At 40.1% G+C, this 23,948-nt stretch overlaps 1 protein-coding gene across 4 annotated transcripts; it reads right to left on the bottom strand.

Annotated features, from left to right (window-relative positions):
* Position 1: 1 nt before the first annotated feature.
* On the bottom strand, positions 2-23,948 carry cep170ba (centrosomal protein 170Ba). Of its 4 annotated transcripts, none has more exons than XM_057859693.1 (19): positions 23,766-23,948; positions 19,707-19,844; positions 16,713-16,802; positions 15,985-16,063; positions 15,421-15,479; positions 12,736-12,886; positions 11,128-11,256; positions 9,690-10,181; positions 8,690-9,615; positions 8,357-8,515; positions 7,086-7,218; positions 5,411-6,958; positions 4,423-4,558; positions 4,194-4,326; positions 3,931-4,062; positions 3,762-3,850; positions 2,239-2,332; positions 2,083-2,131; positions 2-1,400 (listed from the first exon to the last, which is right to left on the bottom strand). In XM_057859693.1, the coding sequence occupies exons 2-19, from the start codon at positions 19,809-19,811 to the stop codon at positions 1,183-1,185; spliced, it is 4,722 nt and encodes a 1,573-aa protein (XP_057715676.1). In that variant the 5' UTR covers positions 19,812-19,844; positions 23,766-23,948; the 3' UTR covers positions 2-1,182. The 4 variants fall into 4 exon arrangements, with proteins under 4 accessions (XP_057715676.1, XP_057715675.1, XP_057715677.1 ...); XM_057859692.1 differs by having other exon boundaries at positions 4-1,400; positions 4,423-4,663; positions 8,690-9,612; XM_057859691.1 differs by having other exon boundaries at positions 5-1,400; positions 4,423-4,663.

Here is a 23,948-nt window from a genome sequence, read left to right as displayed (position 1 = left end):
ACAAGTTAGGCATTTGCTCGTTGAATTTATTTGAAAAAGACCCTCACAACATCTTGACACAATGACTGAACACAAAACATTTACAAGCAAACTAAAAGCCAAAACATGTGATTCTTTATCAAACAGCAATGGAACACAGTTTACATTTCAGCTTTGTAAATTTATAATTTAAGGACTGTTTTGGGATTAAACCCAACTATCCCATCAAAGAAGATTAGCAGCAACACGTCACACATTCACTTGTAAACAGCTTGCACTTGGCTAACACAGCTGAGTGGCACCTACAAGAACTTCACAATCATGCACAACCTGGACTGGAAAATGAAAGAACATCAACTCACTGGTGCACCATGACGCTTTCATCCTGCTGTCACACAGGTGAAAAGCAGTGGAGAAGAGGGATAAAGTTGTGCTATTGTAGTGAAAAGGCCCTGTAACAATCAGAGGTAATTGGTATAACGTAATACACTGATTAAGGATTTAAAATTTTGTTGGGATTAGTCAAAGGAAAACTTGCTAATAACCATGCTCTGTTGCTCATAAAGCAACAGTACAGTACATTTATTGAATTGCACATTAGGTTTGGCAGTAACTTGTATTTGGTTTTCCTCCTTGGTGGTAAAAAGTTACAACTAATTAATGAGGTGATTCAATAATCAAATATCATCTTGATATCTTGGAAATAATACATGAGTGTCTTACTAAACAAGTACTTGATATTCTGCACAATTTTGGTCAAAATACATAAATGTGAAAGAACATTTGAAATGGGGAAAATGCCAATATATGATAGCTGCAGATACAACTAATCATAGTTCATTAGTGAACACAAAAGTAATTTTTAGTCAGGCTCCCTGAGTTGTCGCTCCCAGGTTTTTTTTTTTTTTCCCGTTTCCCTCCAAATATTATCAATTACTTTCAACTGAACTTGAAAAACAGCCACTTGTGTTGTTGGTCAATTTACCGGCAAATATAGCAATCAAGTAGTGTCGAGGTTATTTCATGATAGAACCGAAGATTGTGTGTTGTGTTCAACAACATAGTGGTGCTTCCATGTGTGCTGTTCAAAGTTCAGTAGTCTGTATCACTTCCACTTTTCACCCTGCTCAATTTCACTTCCTGTCTTCCAAATTGACACCTGTTTTACACCCCTCCCACATGCAAGCAGAGCGGATGCCGACGTCAAACCAAGCGTCCCTCTCTGACATCTTCTGGCGTCACGGCAGCCCTCCGCACACTCTCGCCGGGCCTCCGACCACCTCCTCTCTTGGAGACCGAATGGACTGTTCTCCAGTCCCGTGAGGCCACGGTTCTGGCTGAGCAAACTCCTATTGAGGTGACCTCAGGCTCAGAGGACCGAGCATCCAGCTGCCAACTGGGCTCCATGACTGTATTAATGACTGAGATGAAATACAAATGATTCATGTGAATTTCCAAGACAAGTAGTGTACTTGTATTGACAAGATTTGTATTAGGAATGTCCTCGATCCAATCACGTGATCGGAAATCGGGTCCGATCACATTTTCAGAGAGATTTTGTTTGTTTGTTTGTTTGTTTATTTATTTTTATGTATTAACTCATTGGCTGTTGTTGTCAGCGATAGGTGGATATCCAATCCATTTTGACTGGGACGGCTGGTAGCAATCAAACGATCGACCCAGTCTTCCCAGTTGAAATGGATTTGATGTCTTATAACTGTCGATGGAAGTGAATGAGTAGCGGGCTACAAGCAACAAAATAATTCACAGGTATAAGGATATTGCAAATAAAAAAATATATACAGTATATAAACAGTACGTTTTATAGATTTTTTTTTTGTAGAATGACGGAAATTTCCAGCGACAGCAAAAAAGTAATTGAAACCAAAACCAACATAGCAGACTTTATTTTTTATTTATGTTAAACAAAATATTTGAACGTTATTTGTTTACAAAACTATTTTTGCTGCTCAACTCACCAGCAAAAATTTGCAATTTTTTTTTTTTTTTTACCCTCCTTGTTGAAACCACTGCTGTAGCAAACAAAAATACATGATCGGGACATCCCCAATTTGTATACAGGCTGAGTGCTGACCGACTTACCCTCAAGTTGTCTTTGAACTCTCCGTAGTTCTTTCAAAATCGCAATGTCCTGGAATGCACAGGTGCAATTTGGACTTAGTTTGTTCATATTCATGTAAAATAATAATGAATGAATAAAAAAATGAATTAAAAAAATAATAATAATTTAACCCGTACCTTGTTGAATGCTTTCCCAACAGGCCCATCACTGTCTAAATCAACATTTGTCTCGATTTGTTCCCAAACATCCATTCTGTCATGAAATAGCACCCTGTAGAACACAGTAAAGTAATGCAAGATTATTGGGTAATGTGAACTGTAAATGACAGGCTCAGCTGCAGTTGTTCTTTAAAGATGCACTTGACTTGAATTTTTTTTTTTAATTATTATCTTTTTTAAATAACCATTGATGCCATTTTACCAGCTTGAAAATGCCCAGATTGTCATTTTTTAAGCCGCTTTAGTTGGTCCGTTTCTTAGCCCCTCTGAAAATTTTTTATTCTTATGCAGGGGCCTGGAGCTAATTTTCATATTCTTTACTCTTATTGGCCGTCAGTGGAGTAGGTGTGGCGTATCGCTGAAGCTTGTGGAAAATGCGTGTGTGATGAATGACGCATCACGTGACTACATCCTTCTTGAAAATGACCCCAAGCTTTGCTATCTTATAATTAAACAAAAATAAAACATTCACTCACTTTGCACTCCAACGGCGTTCAACAGCTTTCTATGCGCACGTATGCACAGACAAGTGTATTTGAGTCATGATGAAAGCTTAACCCTAAGGCTTCCTGACTATAAAATCCTTCACTACAGCGAAATCAAACATTAACTCACTTGACGCCAACACACTCACATGGCGCGAGGAACTCATCGTCGTCTTTCAAGTGTCAGGAGAAAACGCATAGGAGATTAAGTCGATCAGATGAGAATGGCGACTTTTGGCAATGAACAAGCCGGCTGGCAGATGGGCCTGAGCCGGGTATATGGCATAGAGCGTTGCGGATGGAGGCCGGGGGCGGAAAGTGAAAAAGATAGAACTGGTCGAGCATTCTAGTAAACCACAGCAATTACACATGTACAGTATAGATTTAAATATCTATATACCGTATGCAGGAAATGGAAACCTATGGACTGCTTAGTGCTCCTGATAATAGTGGCCGTGAAAGATGAATGAAGAGGGTGGGTACTTGCATAAATGTCTGAAGTGTGACGTAGGACTTCAGATAATTTCCAATCCTGTCTGCTGGAGGATTTAACTTCCAAACACGATTACAATCAAAATGAAAAAAAAAAACCACTTGGATAACACACTTCAATCAAGGGAACTTATGCATGAAAGAATTAAAAAAATATTGGGAATTAATTTAGTGCTATGTGAATATCAGAGAGTATATAAACACCCATTGTTATTTTTCCACAAATACACCATGCATTCTCCAATCAATCCAATTTCATGCAAGATTTTGGGAATATGAACACTAGAATACTCTCTGAAAAGCCAGGAAAATATTGCAAATTCCCCACAGAACTCCAGAGCTGTGATTTGAACACCAGAGCTCAGAACTGTGCATGCAGATATACTAACTATCTACTAGACAAATGTCCAGTCAAACACAAATATTGTACGTACAATTATCGTTTAAAATACACAGTAGACACTAAAGATTTGTTGCATGGCATACAGCCTCATTGCATCTTACTTGATCTTCTCAGAAAGCTGCTCTGTGTTTTCTCTGATGGCCATGATGACCTGAGACAATGGATTGAGTGCAGGGTCCTCCACAGTGACCTGCCAAGATGAGATACTCTATGATGATTTCAATTTGCCTCATATCAGACATTTTATAGACAACTGGCTTTAAGTCGGACCTCCTCTCTGCTGTCATATTGCCGAGTGGAGTTCAGATCTTGGTCATTTGAGTTCAGGTAAGATTCTGCTGCTGGAGAACATGGCGGGACTCTCCGATAGTTCAATCCCATCTCCGGTATACGCTCAACAAGCTGTAAAAATTAGTTTGGGTGAGACAGCTCATAATTTTGTTCAAGATTAGCAAAAACAACAGTATAACACAAGAATATAGAGATTCACTGATAATTTCAAGGCAGGGTTAAACCTGAGGATATTTGTTTACCTTTTCATGAGCAGTCACAGCAGAAATGGGAACGCTACTCTGTACCGTCAAATTCTTCCCGTCACCTTCTCCTGTGACGTCATGAATCTCTCGGGCCAAGATGGCAAGATCTTTAGCCAAGTCTTGACTCAAGCTACCAAAGAGGCAATTCAATCCATAATTACTTAATGAGTGCTGCAGAAATGGGTAATAAAATGCAAAACAAAAATTCTGAAAAAATATTCTCTACCGTGCAATCTCAGCACTGTGGGTGGACCAGCTGTTCAAATCCTCCCCCTCCTGGTTCTCCTCTTGAGAATTCTTGTTGTGGCTTTTGGGGTGCACCGGGACCACGGGTCGAGGGGGTCGGTGCGGACTGTGAGAGGCTGAGGAAGGTTGGGAGCGTTTGTGTTTAGGGACACTTCGATTGGAGTCGTACTCCTCATCAGATGTGGAGGCATAGCCAGAACCTTTCTGTCTTCTCCGGGAGCCTTTTGCAGCATGAATTGGTTTAAGTTAAATCAGTATTAGTAGGGATGAAGGTAGGATAAGGTGGGAGAGACACAGATTCCATCAAAGTACAACAGACAAGAGAATTTTGACAAATGGGCTCCACGAATGAGGGAAACGGTGCTGTGGAAGTGCTCATTTCTTATGGAAGTTTGACTCACTTTGATGAGTCATGAATTTCAGAAATGAGCAAATATCCACAGCTCAGCAGCTGAATGCACACAAGACCAATTCACTTTTTTTTTGTTATCCCAGTATCCCATTATCCCATCAAAATGTAGATTTCATGTTGTACATTGTTAAGATATTTGTAGGTGTTATTATTGTTAGTAGAAGTATTAGATCCCTTCCCAAAAAGTTTCCATTGAAGAAATTGTTGCATGAAAAACCACCACGACGAGAAATACCTTTAAAGAACCAAACCAATTCATCACTGGGTCAGAGCTTCAATTTCCTTGCCCATCAAGTTGTGGTCCCTCAGCCAATTGTGACATTTTTTGAAATGATGGGAACCACTATATTTTAGTGGTAATATCATCAATTCATTCTGGCACTTTGATAGTGGAATATTTGTAAAATATTTTAAATATTTATAGTTTGTCTTGTGTCAAAAGTGTTATAATAAACCATTTTTTATGCAATATATCGATGCTGCTTTACTATAGCTGCATTCTCATACTGGCCTTGATTACAGATTCCAACAATAACGGAAAAATGGTTATACTCACTTGCTGTGCTGCTGGCATATTTGGCACTGCTGGAGCGTCCACGAGTGATGGGTGTTTTTGTAAGGGAGGGTTTCAAGCCAGGTTTTGACCCCAAAGCAGACATATTACGGTTTTGGACTGTTGTGGTCTTTCCTGCCAACTGTGGGGCGGAGGAGTTCTCTGTGTCACTAGATGCTTGGAAGGAGCTCGTCCTCCGGCGAGGCATGGCCAGCATGTCCCACCTGGAAAGTTTTTTGTTTTCCTTAGCAGGGATGTTAGTCGTCTCCTGGGAGAGCCTTTCCGTCTCTGTGGTCTCGTTGTCAGAGGCGTCACCAAGGCGGGCTCGCCGGAGCATGGATGCCCGGGTGGGTCTTGGCGCTGAAAAGCTATGGACACGGCTCAGACTTTGATGCACCTTAGAACTCTTGGCATCCTCCCGCTGAAATGGTACAGTGGACTTTTTCCGCACTTGTGTAGAGTTTGACTCCTGATCAGAGTACGGGACATTGGAACTTTGAGGGTCGTCACTCAGTTCGGCTGAGCCACATTTGCCAACGCTACGCCTTAGTCCAACTGCTCTCCTTAGGGGCTCGGTTTTTGCTATTCGTTGATGGCTCAAAACAGAAGACTGTGGGTTGGAGTAGTGGCTAGATGTACTGGCTGAAGACGTCTCCCTTTGTAGACCACTTGACGGAGAATTTTTAGTTTGGGGGTTGGACCTGGTCCTACTGCTCTGCTGGCTGAGTGTACTGGAGGAATCTACATCGGACTCCCCAGAGAGTGAGTCTGGTATGGGAGAAGGGGTGGTTTCTGATTGGCCTGCTAGGAGCTTGGCCTCCAGAACAGCTAAAACGTCCTCCGTGTCTTTGAGGTAAGAATGAGTGTCTTGGCTGCAGGTTGGCTGGAATAAATCAGGCTGAAGGTCTCCGTGGGAAGAGATGTTGGGCAGTCTGTTACTGCTCGGCTGCTCTTTGGTGAAGCTCTCTTGTCTGATTAAGGAGGACATTGAGCAGTCCTTGGACTCAGAGTTCTCCGTTTCCTGGACCAGAAGAGAAGCTGACATGGTTGGTCTCACTTTGCCCGATTCCTGGCTCCCTCTGCGCTTGGTCAAAGTAGCAGTTGAGAAGGTTTTGGTAGAACGTTTTTTCTCAGTCTTTTCAACAGTCTTGTTGAGGAGGTTTGAAGCCCTACATTGTAATTGTGGGGCATCATCTTCTGAATCAATGTAGAATGCTTTTGACTTCTCAGACTGTCTGACCTCGTCTTCGTTTGTCCTCTTTCCCGTGTCTGACAACGGCCTCTTCCGCCGCTCTACGACGGATCCATCATCAGACTTGCTAGCATCACTCAGACTATCAGGCTCTACGTCATCCTGCACGGACAATCTATGAATGCCATCATGAGAGCCAGTGGTCACTGAGCCGCTTTCCTCAACTTCAAATGTTGAATGTGGATCGTGATGAACATGAATGCTAGGAGCTACAATGTCACTCTTCTCTCCTAGGTTTGGCCGTGCTCTTGGGCCTTCTGAGTCCACGCTGTCGTGATCTTGGCTGCGTGTGCCCTGTGCTACAATCAAAAGTTAATAATTCATATTTGCATATTAACCACACATTGTAGAAAATAAAACATCATTCATTCATTAGGGTAGCTTATTATCATTTCAAATGGACTTATGTCTTATCAGGCAACTTACCACTTCCTGATAGCTCCATCTGGGACAACATATGAAATTGGCCAGATGAAGGACCAGTCTCCACGTCTGCCAAGCTTGCCCAGCAAGACATCCATTTTGGAGCCCCCTGCATCACTGCACCTGCTAGCTGAACCTGCATGTGTTCAAACAGAACATTTTTGTGCACGTCTAAAAAAAGATACTTAGATTAACTACAGTTGATCATTATTGTTTTTTAAGCAGCAACAACAGCAACAAATTCAAAGAAGTATAAAAGAAGGGAAGCAGAACATATACAGGTACTACCTGAAAATTTTGAACATCAAATGTTTGTATTAGGCAATCTAAAATAAAGATGAACACCATGAAATAAACAGATTTTGTTGAGCCATTACACTCAAATTGATATTTATCTCAAGCTCTTGTTGTAACTTTGCTGATTAAGATTTTATCTTATTAAAACCACTAGCCCCCAACTAAGAACATTATAACGCTAGGAAACTAAGAAAATAGAAAGCTTCATTTTTGTAGATTCAAAGAAATAAAACTTTGATCCATTCATTTAATATGTTAACCTTTGAATTGCAGAACTACAACAACCTTTTAAGGATATTCAAATTTTCTGAGTAGTACCTGTACAGTCACATTAGGTACAATTGCACAGCCCAATGAGGTCTGGTACAAGACTTCAATTTAGTATAATTTAAAGATAATTCGCAGTTTTGATTGACAATGTCGGAGAAGATTTCATTTTTCACTTAAGTGTTCATAATTGTGGCTGTAATTTGTAGTTATAAACTGTAAATGTAGATTTATTTTGATAAATTCAGCATAGTGTCGTTACATGAAACCCATTCAAAATTGTGTGGTTTAAAACTGTAGTTCCATACCACTTGCAAAATACAACCACATTGTTGAAAAAAAATCATACTCATTTGACAATTAATCCAAATTGAGGATTATAACATATTTAAATTATTTATAAAGGTTTTTCTTTTTTAATCCAACTCTTCTATTGGGCATTAGATAGTGCAGGTGACCCGAATGCACTGCAAAATGCATTGTCCAGTGATTGGCTTATCATCGATTTTTACACCATGTGAGATAAAAAAAAAAAACCATGAAAATCCCAAAGTGTGCGAGAGGAGGGAAATGTAGGGAATCAAATGACAGATTCACCACAAGATAGTGGCACAATTTACTGACCTGATTTTAAGATTTGGTGTTAAAATAAAAACAGATTTATTCCTTAAATTTCATTTTTGTTCAAATCCAAGCAGGAAGGTTTTTACCTTCACCCCACTTGCTCCTTGTTGTGGAGCGGTCCTCACTTCCCCATCGCTACTCTGCCTATGCTCCTCCCTTCCCTCAAAAATAATAGGCCTAAATGCCGCTGATGTGTCTGCTTCACTGTGGTTCGTTCGCTCTGGATTCTCAACAACACCAAACACCTGGAACAAAGTATTGCAACTGGGTAATCGGGCTGACAATATCCATGGTTCCATTTCCTGGGAGGGACCTTGTCCCAAGAGAAACAAGACTTCTGATTTTTTAGAGAAAATGAGGTCTTATGGGTTTTACATCACAAAGGAAAGCCACAGAAGTTTGCTTAAAACTAAACTTACCTTATCAATTCTTTTCCGTGCTTCTTCAAGCTCCTTATCAGAGATGTCAGCTTCAATGGTGTAAGTTCCTGCATCACTTAGACTGTCGTCTTCTGGATTTCGAGGGCCCACATGGGAATGCTTGACCTCTTCACTCTGACATACAAGAGGAATCGTAGGCACTGTGAGGGGAACGGGCTCTTGGATAGGAGAAGAGGTCTTGGGATGAAGGGAAGACTCAACTTGGGCAGGGTTAGTGACAGTCAGATCAGGCTGAGATGCTGCCGATGTTTCAGTTTTAGGTTTTGTTGGTGGACTAGATATATTTTTATCTTCGCTTGAAGATGTCTGCTTTGTCTGTTTGAGCCATTCAGCAGTAAATTCTTTAGCCAGTTTGGATCTTCGGCCTACGCTGCTAAAAGGCCTTGCAGAAATGGCGGATGCTGACCTTGATGAAAAGCCAGTGTTTATCCGATCCTCTGTCTTTTCCCGTCGTAATGAGCCACCTCTACTGGAACTTATAGAAGCAGGAGCTTTGAGGGGAATAGTGTACCGTTGGGACGGGGGAGTGCGACAAGCTGGAGACTGGACTTGCTTCTCACCAGCTACAGTGGAGCTTTTCCTGGCCTTTTCAAGATGGACCCTGAGGTTAGATTGATCTGATTGGATGGTCTGAGAACATTTCCTTCTGGGGGCATCAGCAGAATGATCATCATAGAATTCTATGATGAAAGCTCGATGAGGATCTGCCTTGCCACTAGCAGACTGAAATTCTGGAGGGCAGTAGGAGGAAGGCTGCTCTATTTCTGTGAAGCGCTGTGAGGAGGAGACCCTCTGTGGCTGAGATGAAATCTGGGAGTCAATTAGAACTTGCGACCGTAGAAAACCCTGTTCATTGATTGTTGGATCTTCAGATTGAATGTCAGTGCCATTTTCATATCGAGCTGCTGATGATAAAAGAACATAAAAGTTTCGATAGGTTACAGTTGCTAATAACATGAATGATGAACATGGTACTCACCCTTGGTAGTCAACAGAAGTGATGGATCGCTGCTGGGACTGTAGATGTCACCCTGGGACCTTCTCCTCATCATGTTAGCAGTACTTTGAACAAGCCAATCAGCAACCTTACTTTCAGCTGACATCACTTCAGTAGGTGTGGTCACAGCCTCTGCAGGAGGCGGCTTACGCTGCTGACGGAATGAGAACTTTGTGACGTGATCCTTGATCTTCATTTTGCCCGGGTTACATTCATCAAATTCAATAGTAAAGGAGGCATGGCTTTGGACCACAGGAGGCGTGGGGGTGGATGGGACATGGTCAGAGGGATCTTGAGTGTCCTTTGTTGGAACTTCGTGAACTTGAGACTCCGCTTTCTTGGTAGGCCGATGCTGGATCTCCTTGGTGGGGATCTCGAAGTAGCTGGGCTCACGACGGTAGGAAAAGATGGATTTGCCTTGGTTATCTGACAAAGAACCACTGAGCTCGTAGCTGGAAACATTTCTACCAGATTCTGGTGGCAAGAATATGATATAGAAAATAACATCATTAGTCATGGTTCAACACGCTGTAGACCAAACATAACATTTCAGAACTGACTGATGACAAACAACCAAGCTCAGTTTAACAAGTGTATCAAACATTAGTGATCTTGAGTATCATAAAACCTATTCTGAATAAATAATCAAAAATAAATTCACTACTTCTTATTCAAAGTCATCTATTAAGTGTTGAAGCAAGTGAAGTTTCCGAGACTAACCATGTATTACATTATTTTAGGATCTGAAATTTTTTTAAGTGGTTGTAAATAGACCATTGGTTCAGGACCTCAAACAGTGGTACCCAATCAATTAGATGGAAATTGTGGGTGGCTCAATGAAAGGAATATCCTGGTGGCTCAATTATTGGCAGTGTTTGCTATAAAACAACTTACAAACTTAAATCTATTGTTTGTAATTTAACCTTTTTCCAGTGTCACAATACATTTGACACGGCATGCTCTCTGTCCCTCGCATGTAAACCAAACTTAAACAATTAGGACAAAAAAAGGCTATTGTCAGTACAGTCACCAAAACAGAAAACTATTGATACTCCATCTCAGTTACTGAATCTGGCAAAACACCACTCATATAATCTGTTACTGTTGTGCACCAGGAGGCTAACAATCAAGCTTCCTCCCCCCTTCCATCCAGCAGCTTAGAGGGTCATAATCCATCACGAGGCAGCTCGGTGCTGCCCGTTGGTCTGCAATGGTAAGAGCTGGCTCACATTCCACAACTGGCAGCCAGAAAAGTGCCTTGGGCTTCACGATATCCAACTGACCCACAAAGGGCATTGGATAGTGATGCCTTAGAAAATCGTGTCATTTTTAATTAGGTCCTAGCTCACAGATGTAAAAATATTTTGTATGTCTACATAAATGAAAGAAAAAAAAAACCTAGCAAGATACATTTTCATACCTGGAATCTGTAGGTCAGAGGATTTACCGCTTCGCTTCTGGATTTTAGTAGCTGAATCCTCATCCTCTCCCCACCATGATGGTTGGCCATAGAGAGGAGTTTGCTTAGATATTGGTGTATCTGTAGCAGCTAGATGAAAAACACTATGTATTACCTTCATTCACAAACTCGTGAATGGTGGGCAAAATGGGAAAATGGCTGAATAATTATGCATGCAACAATAATGTGTTTATTAAAATTTGTGCAAAATCTACTGCATGTCAAGACCATAGTAAAAACAGGTCAACTATGTGACACGAATGTTACAATATTGTTTAATCTTTTAGATATTAAAGCCAATGACGCTAATCCTAATCTTCAAGGAGGAAAAACAATACAGAATGTGACTGACTACTACAGTATACTTCTACAATGAGGAAACGTGTATCTAAGAGAGTCACTAATATGATCAATAAATGGTCTGCAGGCGGTATTGATTAATTTGCCTTTGTTCCAGACAAAACAAACTCAGAAGTATTTGTCATGAGTGCTTATTCCAAACATTACAAGCATTTGGACATTGTTGTTATGGACACAAAGACTTAAACTTTTCCAAAGAAAGCTATGACGTGCATTTATTTTTATGGAAAGTAGTGCTGCATACTACTGTGTTCCTTTTAAGGCTTTAAGGTTCACACCCAGTAAACATGCAGTGTCTTGCCCTGCAGATGGCAGCAGGAGTGGACAAACCCCACATCCTGAGCAGCTGGATGGGAAATCACGCAAGACAACACAGAAAAGATATTCATAGCGCTCTTTCAAGTATGGGGCAGAGTCAGGCAATTTCCGCAAATGACTAACTCACCCAAAACCAAACGAAAATATCAAACATGTAAGTGCTGCAGTTGTTATTTCTCCAAAGTGGGGAGATTTTGACTCATTGTGCAGGTTATATATAAGAATAATCTTGTTTCAGTGAGGTTGTTCATTTACATTTTATTTTAAGCTAATGTCTGATTTCCCTCTGTGATCTCACAGGGGCCACCATGGAGCAGAAAAGAATGTGAACAGCTGGAAGAGTTTTTGTCAAGACAAACATTTCCTTTTCTAACAATTCTTGAACTATTGCCTGATTTGTAAAATAGGATTTGTTGATGTTCGTGCGGCTTAAATAAGCTTAGATGCCCTGAGAACAACTCTGAGGGAGGCATAAGTCCCACATCAGCTTCAGATACCCACGTAAAGAGCTGGCACCAGAACCAACACACCGTTTTAAGAACCTCTATGGGCGTGCATCCAATAGGCCTTCTTGTCAGCTGACAGGCATGGCTGACAAAGATAAGTGCTTGTCCTTAACCTTTCCACCTCCTGCAACAACTTACTTACATTTAAGTCTAATGCCTATTTCTTTACTGACAACACACTTGGAAACAAAGCAAAAGGTTTCAAACAAAATCATCAGACCTATTAAAATGAACATGTGCAGAAGACAGCAGTTTAATTTAGAAAGAGTGGTCTTCAAGCACACACGCCTTAACATACAACTCAGCAAAAACAGGTCCTCTAAGACAACAGGTAGCTGCTTTGAAAGCTGTCCTGATGAGAGACCGCGTAAGGGCTCATTTATACCTGTAAGTGAAAGGGCTTTGCGCTCGCTCTTCTGGTGTAGCTTCACATTGGAAACAGCTTCTTTGCTCTTCTCTGGGCTCTGCTGCTTTTCCTTCGCCCGGGTATCCAAGGCTTTGAGACCGAGTTGTAACTGGCTAGTATACTTTTCATGCTGCACAGATGGAAAACAGGACATGAGGCCGAGCTATAACTCTTAAAACAACATCCTGCACAATATACAAGTCTTCCCATACATAAATAGAGACTTATCTACTTGGGATACTTACATGATTTGGCTTGCATTTAATAAAAAAACATCAAAATCAGTGTTGTTAATAACAGCGTTAGAGTACAACAGCGTTTCTAACGGTGGTATTTTTTTTCTTTCAGTAGTGAGTAATGTAATCTATTACTTTTCCCATCCTTGCAACGGCGTTACCGTTACAGTGGATGTGAAGGGGCGCGTTACTACAATTTGGTGGAATGAAGCACGAGTTGTCTGATTTTTTTCACAGCTGCCTGGGAGAGAACAGAGCGAGAGGGGGGAGGAGGGATGGGGGTGGTGACACCATTGCAAATACGATGATGATTGGCTAGGTGGTTTGGAGCGTTAGCATGGCATTCACCTTCTCGTTAGCATTAGCATGGCGAGTGTCATCTCAAATTCTCAAGCAACTTTAAAAATTTTTTTTTTTTTTAACATAACAGTTCGTGGCGTCCAGGTGGGTACAATTAAATGAAAATAATGTACTGTTTTCCTTCTGAGTGTGCATTTTAATCACCAAGTTTGTTTTGTCCTTGTAAATGCTACAATATATCAACAATTTGTTTTTTTAATTCCAAAAATAGTCACTTGCCCTACTTTTCTTGAATGACGTATACATGAACCTTGAATGATGTTTTTTAATCAAAACAACTACAGCAAAGACAGGAGATTCAGAGCCTCACCTGAATATTGAGAAATACACCCACCGGCCACTTTATTAGGTACACCATGCTAGTAACGGGTTGGACCCCCTTTTGCCTTCAGAACTGCCTCAGTTCTTCGTGGCATAGATTCAACAAGGTGCTGGAAGCATTCCTCAGAGAGTTTGGTCCATATTGACACCATGGCATCACGCAGTTGGTGCAGATTTGTCGGCTGCACATCCATGATGCGAATCTCCCGTTCCCCCACATCCCAAAGATGCTCTATTGGATTGAGATCTGGTGACTGTGGAGGCCATTTGAGTACAGTGAACTCATTGTCATGTTCAAGAAACCAGTCCGAGATGATTCCAGCTTTATGACATGGCGCATTATCCTCCTGAAAGTAGCCATCAGAAGTTGGGTACACTGTGGTCATAAAGGGATGGACATGGTCAGCAACAATACTCAGGTAGGCTGTGGCGTTCCAACGATGCTTAATTGGTACCAAGGGGCCCAAAGAGTGCCAAGAAAATATTCCCCACACCATTACACCACCACCACCAGCCTGAACCGTTGATACAAGGCAGGATGGATCCATGCTTTCATGTAGTTGACGCGAAATTCTGACCCTAGCATCCGAATGTCGGAGCAGAAATCGAGACTCATCAGACCAGGCAACGTTTTTCCAATCTTCTATTGTCCAATTTCGATGAGCTTGTGCAAACTGTAGCCTCAGTTTCCTGTTCTTATCTGAACCCAGCGTGGTCTTCTGATGCTGTAGCCCATCTGCCTCAAAGTTCGACGTACTGTGCGTTCAGAGATGCTCTTCTGCCTACCTTGGTTGTAACGGGTGGTTATTTGAGTCACTGTTGCCTTTCTATCAGCTTGAACCAGTCTGGCCATTCTCCTCTGACCTCTGGCATCAACAAGGCATTACCGCCCACAGAACTGCCGCTCACTGGATATTTTTTCTTTTTCGGACCATTCTCTGTAAACACACGTGAAAATCCCAGGAGATCTGCAGTTTCTGAAATACTCAGACCAGCCCTTCTGGCACCAACAACCATGCCACGTTCAAAGTCACTCAAATCACCTTTCTTCCCCATATCGATGCTCGGTTTGAACTGCAAGAGATTGTCTTAAACCATGTCTACGTGCCTGAATGCATTGAGTTGCCGCCATGTGATTGGCTGATTAGATATTAAGTGTTAACGAGCAGTTGGACAGGTGTACCTAATAAAGTGGCTGGTGAATGTGTGTGTGTGTGTATATATATATATATATATATATATATAAAAATATAAATATTATGGGTGTGACAATACACACAAGTCACGGTTCAGTACGCACCTCGGTACGGGGGTCACGGTTCGATGCGGGTTCAGCACAACAGGAAAAACAAAAAGGCTCTTTTCTCACATCATTTGAAAGTTAACGTTTTTATTCCTGCCGTTAAACTCTTATTTAGGTGAAGAATCAAAAATGTAATAGGTTAGACTTATGTTGTTGTTTTTTGGAGGGGTAATGAAAAAAATCAGCCCAATTCAATGAGTTAATGTCAAAATCTTTGATGTGAAAGATGTTATAGAATGTATAATGTAATAACGTGAAGAACATGAAAATGTCAGTTACTTTGCTGTGTGACTAATTACTCTTACAATGAGGTAACCGAGTTACTAACTCAATTAACTTTTTGGGAGAAGAAATTTGTAACTGTCACTAATTACTTTTTTAAAGTAAGATGAAAAACACTGAACGGGAAACATTTTACCAGTGATTGTCTGAAAAGCCACTTACTTTAAGTGCTTCCTCCGGCACCTTGTGTTGACTCTTTTCCAGGATATAAACATGAGCATGTGGGCAGCAGTTAAGTAAAACAACCAAATACACCTGTTTAATCATCTGTTCATGAAATGACACACTGCGGCATTTGATCTTTTTCACTTGTAGACAATGCAGGGTGACAGAAACCAAAGACATATCTTTGAAAAGATGGTGCAGCCCCACTTGTCATATGCAGTGTATTCAGTTGTGGTGATAAACATTCCGAAATGTCACTGAACTCCAAGAGCTTTCCGCCATATTGTCTAACCCAAATTCCACCTCCTGCAGGCTTTCAGCTGTGGGTGGTGTCAAAGGGTGTAGGAGATTTTCTGTTTACATTTGACAATAATCTAAAACCCCTGACTTGAAAACTACAAGGGATTAACATGCCTATGTAGCTAGTGGCCAACAAAGAGAAAATGTAGAATATTGGTGATGCAGTCAGTTGGTGGCTAGTTCCAGCCTGGGCTACAACAGTAAACCAAACTGGTGATATGCAGAATTAAAATGACATTCAATCCAATTAAAAAAGGATATCATAGCCAAAGCGAATCACATCTGAAAGTTTGAGGGTGATGTATGTCTGGTCCGGAATTCTGAGGTCATTCACGAATGTCTGGAGAAAACAAAACAAAACAAAACAAAAAAAAACAACAAAGTTATAACTTATAATGGATTTTATAGTCCTTTTCTTTCAATGTTGCATGAACATAGATACAAAAAGGTGCCTTGCAATTGAAAGCTAATCCACTGGTACAGTGAAACGCTGAGGAGATTATGTCTTTATACAAGGGCTGTACAAGCATAAAAGTGAAAGCACACTCACATAGTGTGCACTGAAAAATGTGGTTATTGTGCTATCTTCTGCAAAAGCTACTCATTGATGAGATTTTAAATGACAACGGTAATTATGGGGGAGAATGAACGAGCAGCTTTATTCAGTCCTCCAAATGAGGATAACGCTTCAAGTCATGTTGAATTACTGTTACAGGTTCTCACACTGTTGCGCTCTGATTAGTTTAACACGGCCCAAAGAGAACAAAGAGCAACATTTCTGGCCACTCAACTTTGAGTTCATTGGGGATAATGAAGCAGCAGAGAGGCGACACGCAGAAGACTGGTTGAACATTTAGAAAGGAAAGCCTTTTTGGATTACAGTTGTTGTCCCAACGATAGCTGTCATTCTGTGATTAAGGAACGGTAGCACATCGGAGACTTTGTGCTGGCTATATCACTCTGACCGGAGGCGGACTAGACTAACTTACCCCGTTTAAGCTGCCAAGATCCTTCACCATGTGCTCGTCTGCGTTTGGGTCGTAGTTGATCACAGCGTGTTGTTTGTCCACGCTTCGAGACTGCAAAGGACAGACAAAGGATTTTATATTATGGCAAAGTGGAACACTGCTCTGAATGATCGATTAAAATGAGGTGGAATTGTGATTAATTTCCATCCGGGCAGTTAGAAAATCTTTGTAGAATTTGCATGTTGTCCCTGTGACGTTCCTTCAACGTCAAAAAACACACTTTTTAAGTCAGCAGACTTGGACAGAAGTTTTAAATTAGTCACTTTTTTAAGTGCTACAGTACATTCCAATTTAGGAAAGCAAATCAGACAGCAGAACCACAGTTTTGTTGGTGGCTACCAGAATTTCTAAAGGTAAGAACACATAAAAACATTCCCCAAAAAGGCATGCACCTCCACCTAAAATTCTTGCTGGATAGTACTCAGATTGAAGTGATTATTCCAACCAAAATTTTAACCCTTTAAAAGGCAAGTGACTATTTTTTGGTATTTAAAAAAAGACAATCCTATAAAGACCTGGCATCCACATTTGCGGACAACACATTTTAGGTCATCTAGGTCACAATATTAACACTCTGGAAAGTGTAGCCTACATGACCTGAAAGGTGATGCCTTCATATGCGGATGCCAGGTCTCTATTATAATATAATATTAATCATTATTGTATTTTTAACATGTTTAAATCAATAAAATGTTAATAAAAACTCAATCAAAAATAAAATGAATAAAAATGGAAATAGCACTTTGGTTATGGCCTCCAATAACATTCTAAAGTTGTTTATTTTTCATTGTATATACAGTAACTCCCACTGACAACAACAGAGGTCCAATTCATTTAAACTGGGAAGATTGGCTGTGAATGCTCCAGTTTCAGTGTTATTGATGGTGTTAGATGTCCGATCCATACAAGCGCTGTCAATGGCAGCCAATGAGTTAAATGATTGCCTTTTGAAGTGTTACCAGACTGACATTTAGGTGAATTTAGTCAGACTCATATATATTTTCAAAACAAAAATATACTGGACTGTCTCAGAAAATTAGAATACACAATATTCTAATTTTTTGAGACAGTCCTGTGTATATATACAGGACTGTCTCAGGAAATTAGAATACACAATATTCTAATTTCCTGACTGTCTCAGGAAATTAGAATACACAATATTCTAATTTCCTGACTGTCTCAGGAAATTAGAATATTGTGTATTCTAATTTCCTGAGACAGTCCTGTATATATACACAGGACTGTCTCAAAAAATTAGAATATTGTGTATTCTAATTTTCTGAGACAGTCCAGTACATCTGGTATTAGCGTGAATCAGCTGAGCCGTACTAATAAATCATTCGTGTTGTGTTTTACAATCACACTTTCTGTGGATGAAAAGGTGAACCAGAGATGGTATGTTACAGAAAAGAATGAGTTAAGTAAAATAAAGATAGCCAAAATACAACTCTCAAATATCTATACTCTCACCTACATTCTTTGTAAATTTCTCTCTTTGCATTATGACAAAATAGCCACAGCGGCTAGAGCTATCCGCTTACAACTTGATAACGGCACCATGTTTTTTTATGGTTGAAAAAAAATCATATACAATGTATGTGGGGCCTCAAAACATTGGCTCATGATAAAAAAAAATTGCAGGTTTCCATAGCTGAGAGTTAGCAAACACAGGCCGACTAGGGGTCAAACGCCCAGGTGTTTACTGTGCAGTGGGGCATCACTTTCTTTTTCATGAATAACGAACTCAGTCACTTTCTTTTCCTTGGTGTGCGACGGCTTAAAGCAACTGCACAATACCAGGACCCAAGTGGGATGTGTAACACTGCATGCTGTTCTACAACCCTTCTGTTGAAGAATGTAATTAATTGTAGTTCTTTATAGGTTACACCAAATGTTGGAGCTGACATTTATGTAGTTTATCAACAGATTAGGAGATCCTATGTCGCTGCGTGAAAGCACAAGCAGCTGTGACAATATGTTGCTTTGCTGTGATCTAGGATTGAGTAAATGTGCCTCTGTTTCAATAAGTATTCATCCGTATATGCAAAATAAGTGAGTGGCTGGCACATTGGAGTCATGAGTGCGACTACCATGCAAAATAGTTGACACCCTCCAATGGTGCTCTTATCCGAATAGGAAAAGCTAAACTGATGTGCATTGTCTGCATTGTCCTATCTGCTCTGTCAACTTCCTCATGGAATTGCTTGCTTGCATGAGGCGGTGGGCTTAATGAAACAGTTTACCTACTTGATTAGGTTAACTGTGCAGCAGCACTGGCGCATTCCTCAGGGTTCCTAATGTTGGACCATAAATTACTTTGTGCCTTTCTTTAACTAAGCATGTCAACTACAGCACTAGGAAACAGTAACTAGGCCAATAAACTCGAAACTAAAGACAAAGGAGAAGATATGTGTTCTAATTGCCATTCTAAGACTTACATACTAATCGGACGACAGTTGTCTCGCTAATTCCAAACATGCAAGTTGGCAAGCACTGGGTTATTTGATACCACTTGCACACCAAATGGGATTTTTGCAGAGTCATAGAATTTGGAGAGCTACGGAAAATATGCGAAGAAAGAAATTGCTAAATAGCTTTATTGCCAAGTTATATCACACTTAAAAAGTAAAATGAAATTAAAAAATGCATTATTTAAACATGGCCACATTTTTTCCTGGGCGTTTTGAGCTTGGTCAAAACAATTCAGCGTACAGGTATTTCACACATTTGCCTACCTAACACCAGTTTGGCCCAGACATAGCCTCAGTGCATACTGGTAACCTGTGCCAGGTGTATTTGACATATTAAGTATTATAATTAATATTGACTGTCTCGTCAGACATCAAATGGACCGTTCTAATCATCTTTGAAGTGATTATACAATCAGGATTCACGTAACACTGTGTTGGTGTTTGCTGTGTCAACCTCCCGTGCCCTCGCTCCGAAAACACACACCTGCAGCATTAGCTCGCAGTCGTCCCTGCCAACAAAGATCATCTCCCGTGGCAACCGGTGGCGCGTGCCTGAGCTGCTGACCAGAAACCATGACGTCACGCTCATCCTTGTGCTGCGAGTCAGGATTTTCTTGGCATCCTAAAACATAAATCCATCATTATACAGTTACTTTACATTATACATCATCAGGTCACGTGTGCCTCAGGAAAGCAGGGTCTCTGTAGAGTTCAACAAATGAAATTTTAAACTTTTAAAGACCCTTTAAAAGGCCCAGAATTATTTGCAAAAAGACATGTGCCGATTACCAGTTTAAGGGTTTACTATGGAATGAAAACGTCAAGGTTTCAAAACCGCAAAAATTTTCCGTCATACCGTCCCTAGGGTATTAGCAATTTTTTTACGTTAAAAAAACATGCTTGGAGAAATCCCTCGCTTTCAGCTGCAAGGCTCAACCTTCCCCCACCGGTTGTTGCTCAGTGTCAGTGAGTCAGCTGTGTTACACGATGGCTGAAGGAGGTGAAACTCCTGAACTTTTTCCCCCATTGAAGAAAACGAAATCGCTGGTATGGGAATACTTCAGCTACAGAAAAGTTACAGATGGCCGCGGCTTAGAGGAGGGCCAACCGACATGTAAAACATGTTTGCGGAGGGTGGCTGCCGAAGAGGCAATACCTCCAATGTGATTCTGCATTTATACGAACTTAAAGGTTAGCAAACACTGTCATGAACATTTCCCACCAGCTACGAGAGTTAACTCCAGCGTGTTTAGTCTGTTTAGCGGTGGTAAAATGTTTTGGTTTTTTTTCCCCTCTGTGGCAACTGTCTGTGTTGAGAAAGAGAGTGTGTGTATAATGTAAACATGATAGACACACGTGCTTTTTATGGAAAATAATTCAATTATTTTTGTTCTGCTGGTGATAATGTTGAGCTGTGGCTGGTGGTTTAGGCTCACCTAAAGGACTGCATTTCCTTAAATTTTATTTAGAATTTTTTTTTTACTTAACATTATACTTATGTTCCAATTTTCTAATGTGTTTTGGAAAATAAAAATCCTGTTTGATGGATTTTAAAAAAAAAAACCAGATCTCTCAGAGTAACACATTTTTTGAGCTGTAATTGCAATACCATGATATTTTGGCTTAAGGTTATCATACTGTCAGAATATCATACTGGCCTACTTGCAAAGTATATGAATTAAATCCCAGTTATTTCACACTGCGATACAAATGAGCTCGAAGAGTAGTAGTAGTAGTAGTAGTAGTAGTAGTAGTACTGAAGTAGTAAAGTACCGTCAATAGATTTTAAAGACCTTTCAAAATTGTATTCAAGGCCTTTTATAAAATTTTAGGAGGATTTTAGTTTTTTAAGGCCTTAAATTCAAACTATTGGATTTGGATTTAAGACTTTTTCAGACCCCTGCGGGTACCCCTGAAAGTCACCTAGGCAGGGCCAAAAATGTTGTATTACAACTTGGAAGTTGTGTCTTTGTTAGTGATGCTTAGTGACAGGCAGAATAATTCGATCTAATTCCGCTGGATGGCAAAAGGTAAAAAAATATATATGGCGGAAAACACAGACAAGACTGAAAAAGCAGTTTCTGCTCTTGCGCCCCTCTTTAAAATAAATTGCTGTATTTTAAGCCAAAAGAACTGTTGTTTTCCATAGAACAATATGTCTATATGCTGCATTCGCAGTTTCATGGCGCATTAAGCCCCAGAACTATTTTTAATTTGTCCGTTCTACCCTGGAAACCACCGTTTACAGACGTCGCACAACCGCTGTTGTTTCAACCCAGCCATAAAAAGAGGTAAATATATTTCTTATTCAAAATGTCTGTCATTTTTAGCTTAGAATCATTAATTGATATCTAATATTTCGTTGAAAAAAAGACTTTTAAAAAATTATTCACTGTCATATTTTAAACTTTTAAACAAATTACGTCACAACGTAAAAAATGGCGTCTGTAAATAAGTTACGGATATCAACCTCATAACTATGGCTTAATTTTATTTTTTTTTGTTCATGTCGCAGTTTTCCCGATATGTTAGATGATAATCAATCCAAAGAAAAATTGGGGGGAAAAAATGTTTAAAAGGGTAAATACATGAAAACGAACATCTCGACCACTCCTTGATGTCTGCGATATTTGCATCGCGACCCTTGTTATATTACCAGGTTTCCCCCATAAATCCGGCTGTGGCCTTTCACATCTGTGTCTTGACACTCGATGATACATGCTACATGGAGTTTTTGGATCGAAACAAGGTAAGTACGCGATAATATCTCGTTAAAATCATGGCGTCTTTAATTCTGCTCTCGCGTGCTCTGACCTCCAATTAGGGTTAAGCTGTTTACATTTTTAAAAATTATTATTTTCTTCCCCCAGAAAATAGATATTTTAAGCTTTCCAATGATGTATCCCACATGCATATAGGACAATTTTGAAATTTGGTCAAATTGGGGGTCTAAGAACAGAACTTCACCTGTCACCTGAGTGTTTTCCGTCATATGGCGGAAAACACAGACAAGGCTGAAAAAGCAGTTTCTGCTCTTGCACTCCTCTTTAAAAGAAACTGCAGTATTTTAAGCCAAAACAACTGTTTCGTTTGATAGAACTATATGTCTATATGCTGCCATAGCCGATTCGTGCCGCGTTAAGCCCCCGAACTATTTTTAATTTGCCCGTTTTACCCTGAAAACCCCTGTTTACAGACGTCGCGCAACCGCTTTTGTTTCAACCCAGCCATAAAAAGAAGTAATTATATTTATTATTAAAAATGTCTGTCATTTTTAGCTTAGAATCATTAATTAAGGTCTAATATTGAGTTTTAAAAAACAAAACGACTTAAAAAACATTATTCACTCGCATATTTTAAACTTTTAAACAAATTAGGTCACAATGACAAATTTGGCGTCTGTAAAAAAGTCAGGGATATCTACCTCATATCTATCGCTTAAATGTATTTTTTTTGTTACTGTCGCATTTTCCCCGATATGTTAGATGATAAATAATTGATCTAAACAAAGAAAAATTGAAAAATAACGTTTAAAGGAGTAACTATATGAAAAAGAAAATCTCAAACACTCCTTGATGTCTGCGATTTTTGTATTGCCACCCTTGTTATATCACCATGTTTCACCCATAAAATCCCCACAAAATCTGGCTGTGGCCATTCACAGCTGTGTCTTGACACTCGGTGATACATGCTACATAGAGTTTTTGGATCGAAACAAGGTAGGTACGCGATAATATCTTGTTAAAATAGTGGCGTCCTTAATCCTGCTCTCGCGTGCTCTCGCCTCCAGTTAGGGTTTTGCTGTTTAAAATTTTTTTTTTTTTTTTTTCCCAAAAATGCCCTCCTGTTCAAAATTTTTCTTCCCCAGAAAATTGAGATTTTAAGCTTTCCAATGATGTATCACACATGCATATCGGACAATTTTGAAATGTGGCCAAATTGGGAGTCTCAGAGCGGAACTTCAAGTCACCTGAGTGTTTTCCGCCATATATATTTTGTGACATTTTTTGTTTGGTGGTGGTGTGTCACGAGATTTTACCTAGTGTAAAATGTGTGCTTTGGCTTATTAAAGATTGTGAAAGACTCGGGCTCATCTCTAGGCTAGGCTAGACCTGTTTGACAGTGACTACTAAAGCAAATGTACTTAACATATTTGAGTGCAGTTTACTGGGGGGAAAATATAGCTGGTGGAGTATTGACAGGTGTGCATGATGTAGACTATAACACATCACAGATGCAAGTCATTAAATTGGGCTAAAAAAGCATTCAATTTAATTCGACATAGTCTATGTTAAAAACTCGTTGCGATAATATGCGGCATTTGTTGAACTTTGGATAAAAAGGAAACTTGGAACGCTCGCGTGTTGTTGCTTCCTGCCTGAAACAGCGTACCCACTATTGCCGGATCAAAACTGTCTATTGTAAAAACAGATGTTAAAATTAGTATCATTCTGAGTTAAATCGAAGTTGGTGGACTCATTTTGTTCGCGACCGAAACCAGCGTTTTTCCCCACGACTTTCCCCGAGCTCGCGGCGAACGTACCTGTAAAGCCTTTTCCGTCTTACTCCTAAGCGAAGCCAGCGTTTCGCGTCTTCGTAAAATTGAAATTCGACGACCAACATGTACACGGACGGCGCCAGGTGACGGAGGCCAGGTAAATTTCGCTCACACCTTCTTTTTTTCCTCAGGGGAATGACAAGCGGCCGAAACTCTCCGACGCCTCCC

This window comes from Corythoichthys intestinalis, chromosome 15 (assembly GCF_030265065.1).
Source record: "Corythoichthys intestinalis isolate RoL2023-P3 chromosome 15, ASM3026506v1, whole genome shotgun sequence".
Classification (NCBI taxonomy): domain Eukaryota; kingdom Metazoa; phylum Chordata; class Actinopteri; order Syngnathiformes; family Syngnathidae; genus Corythoichthys; species Corythoichthys intestinalis.
This window is presented reverse-complemented; position numbering and strand designations above follow the sequence as displayed.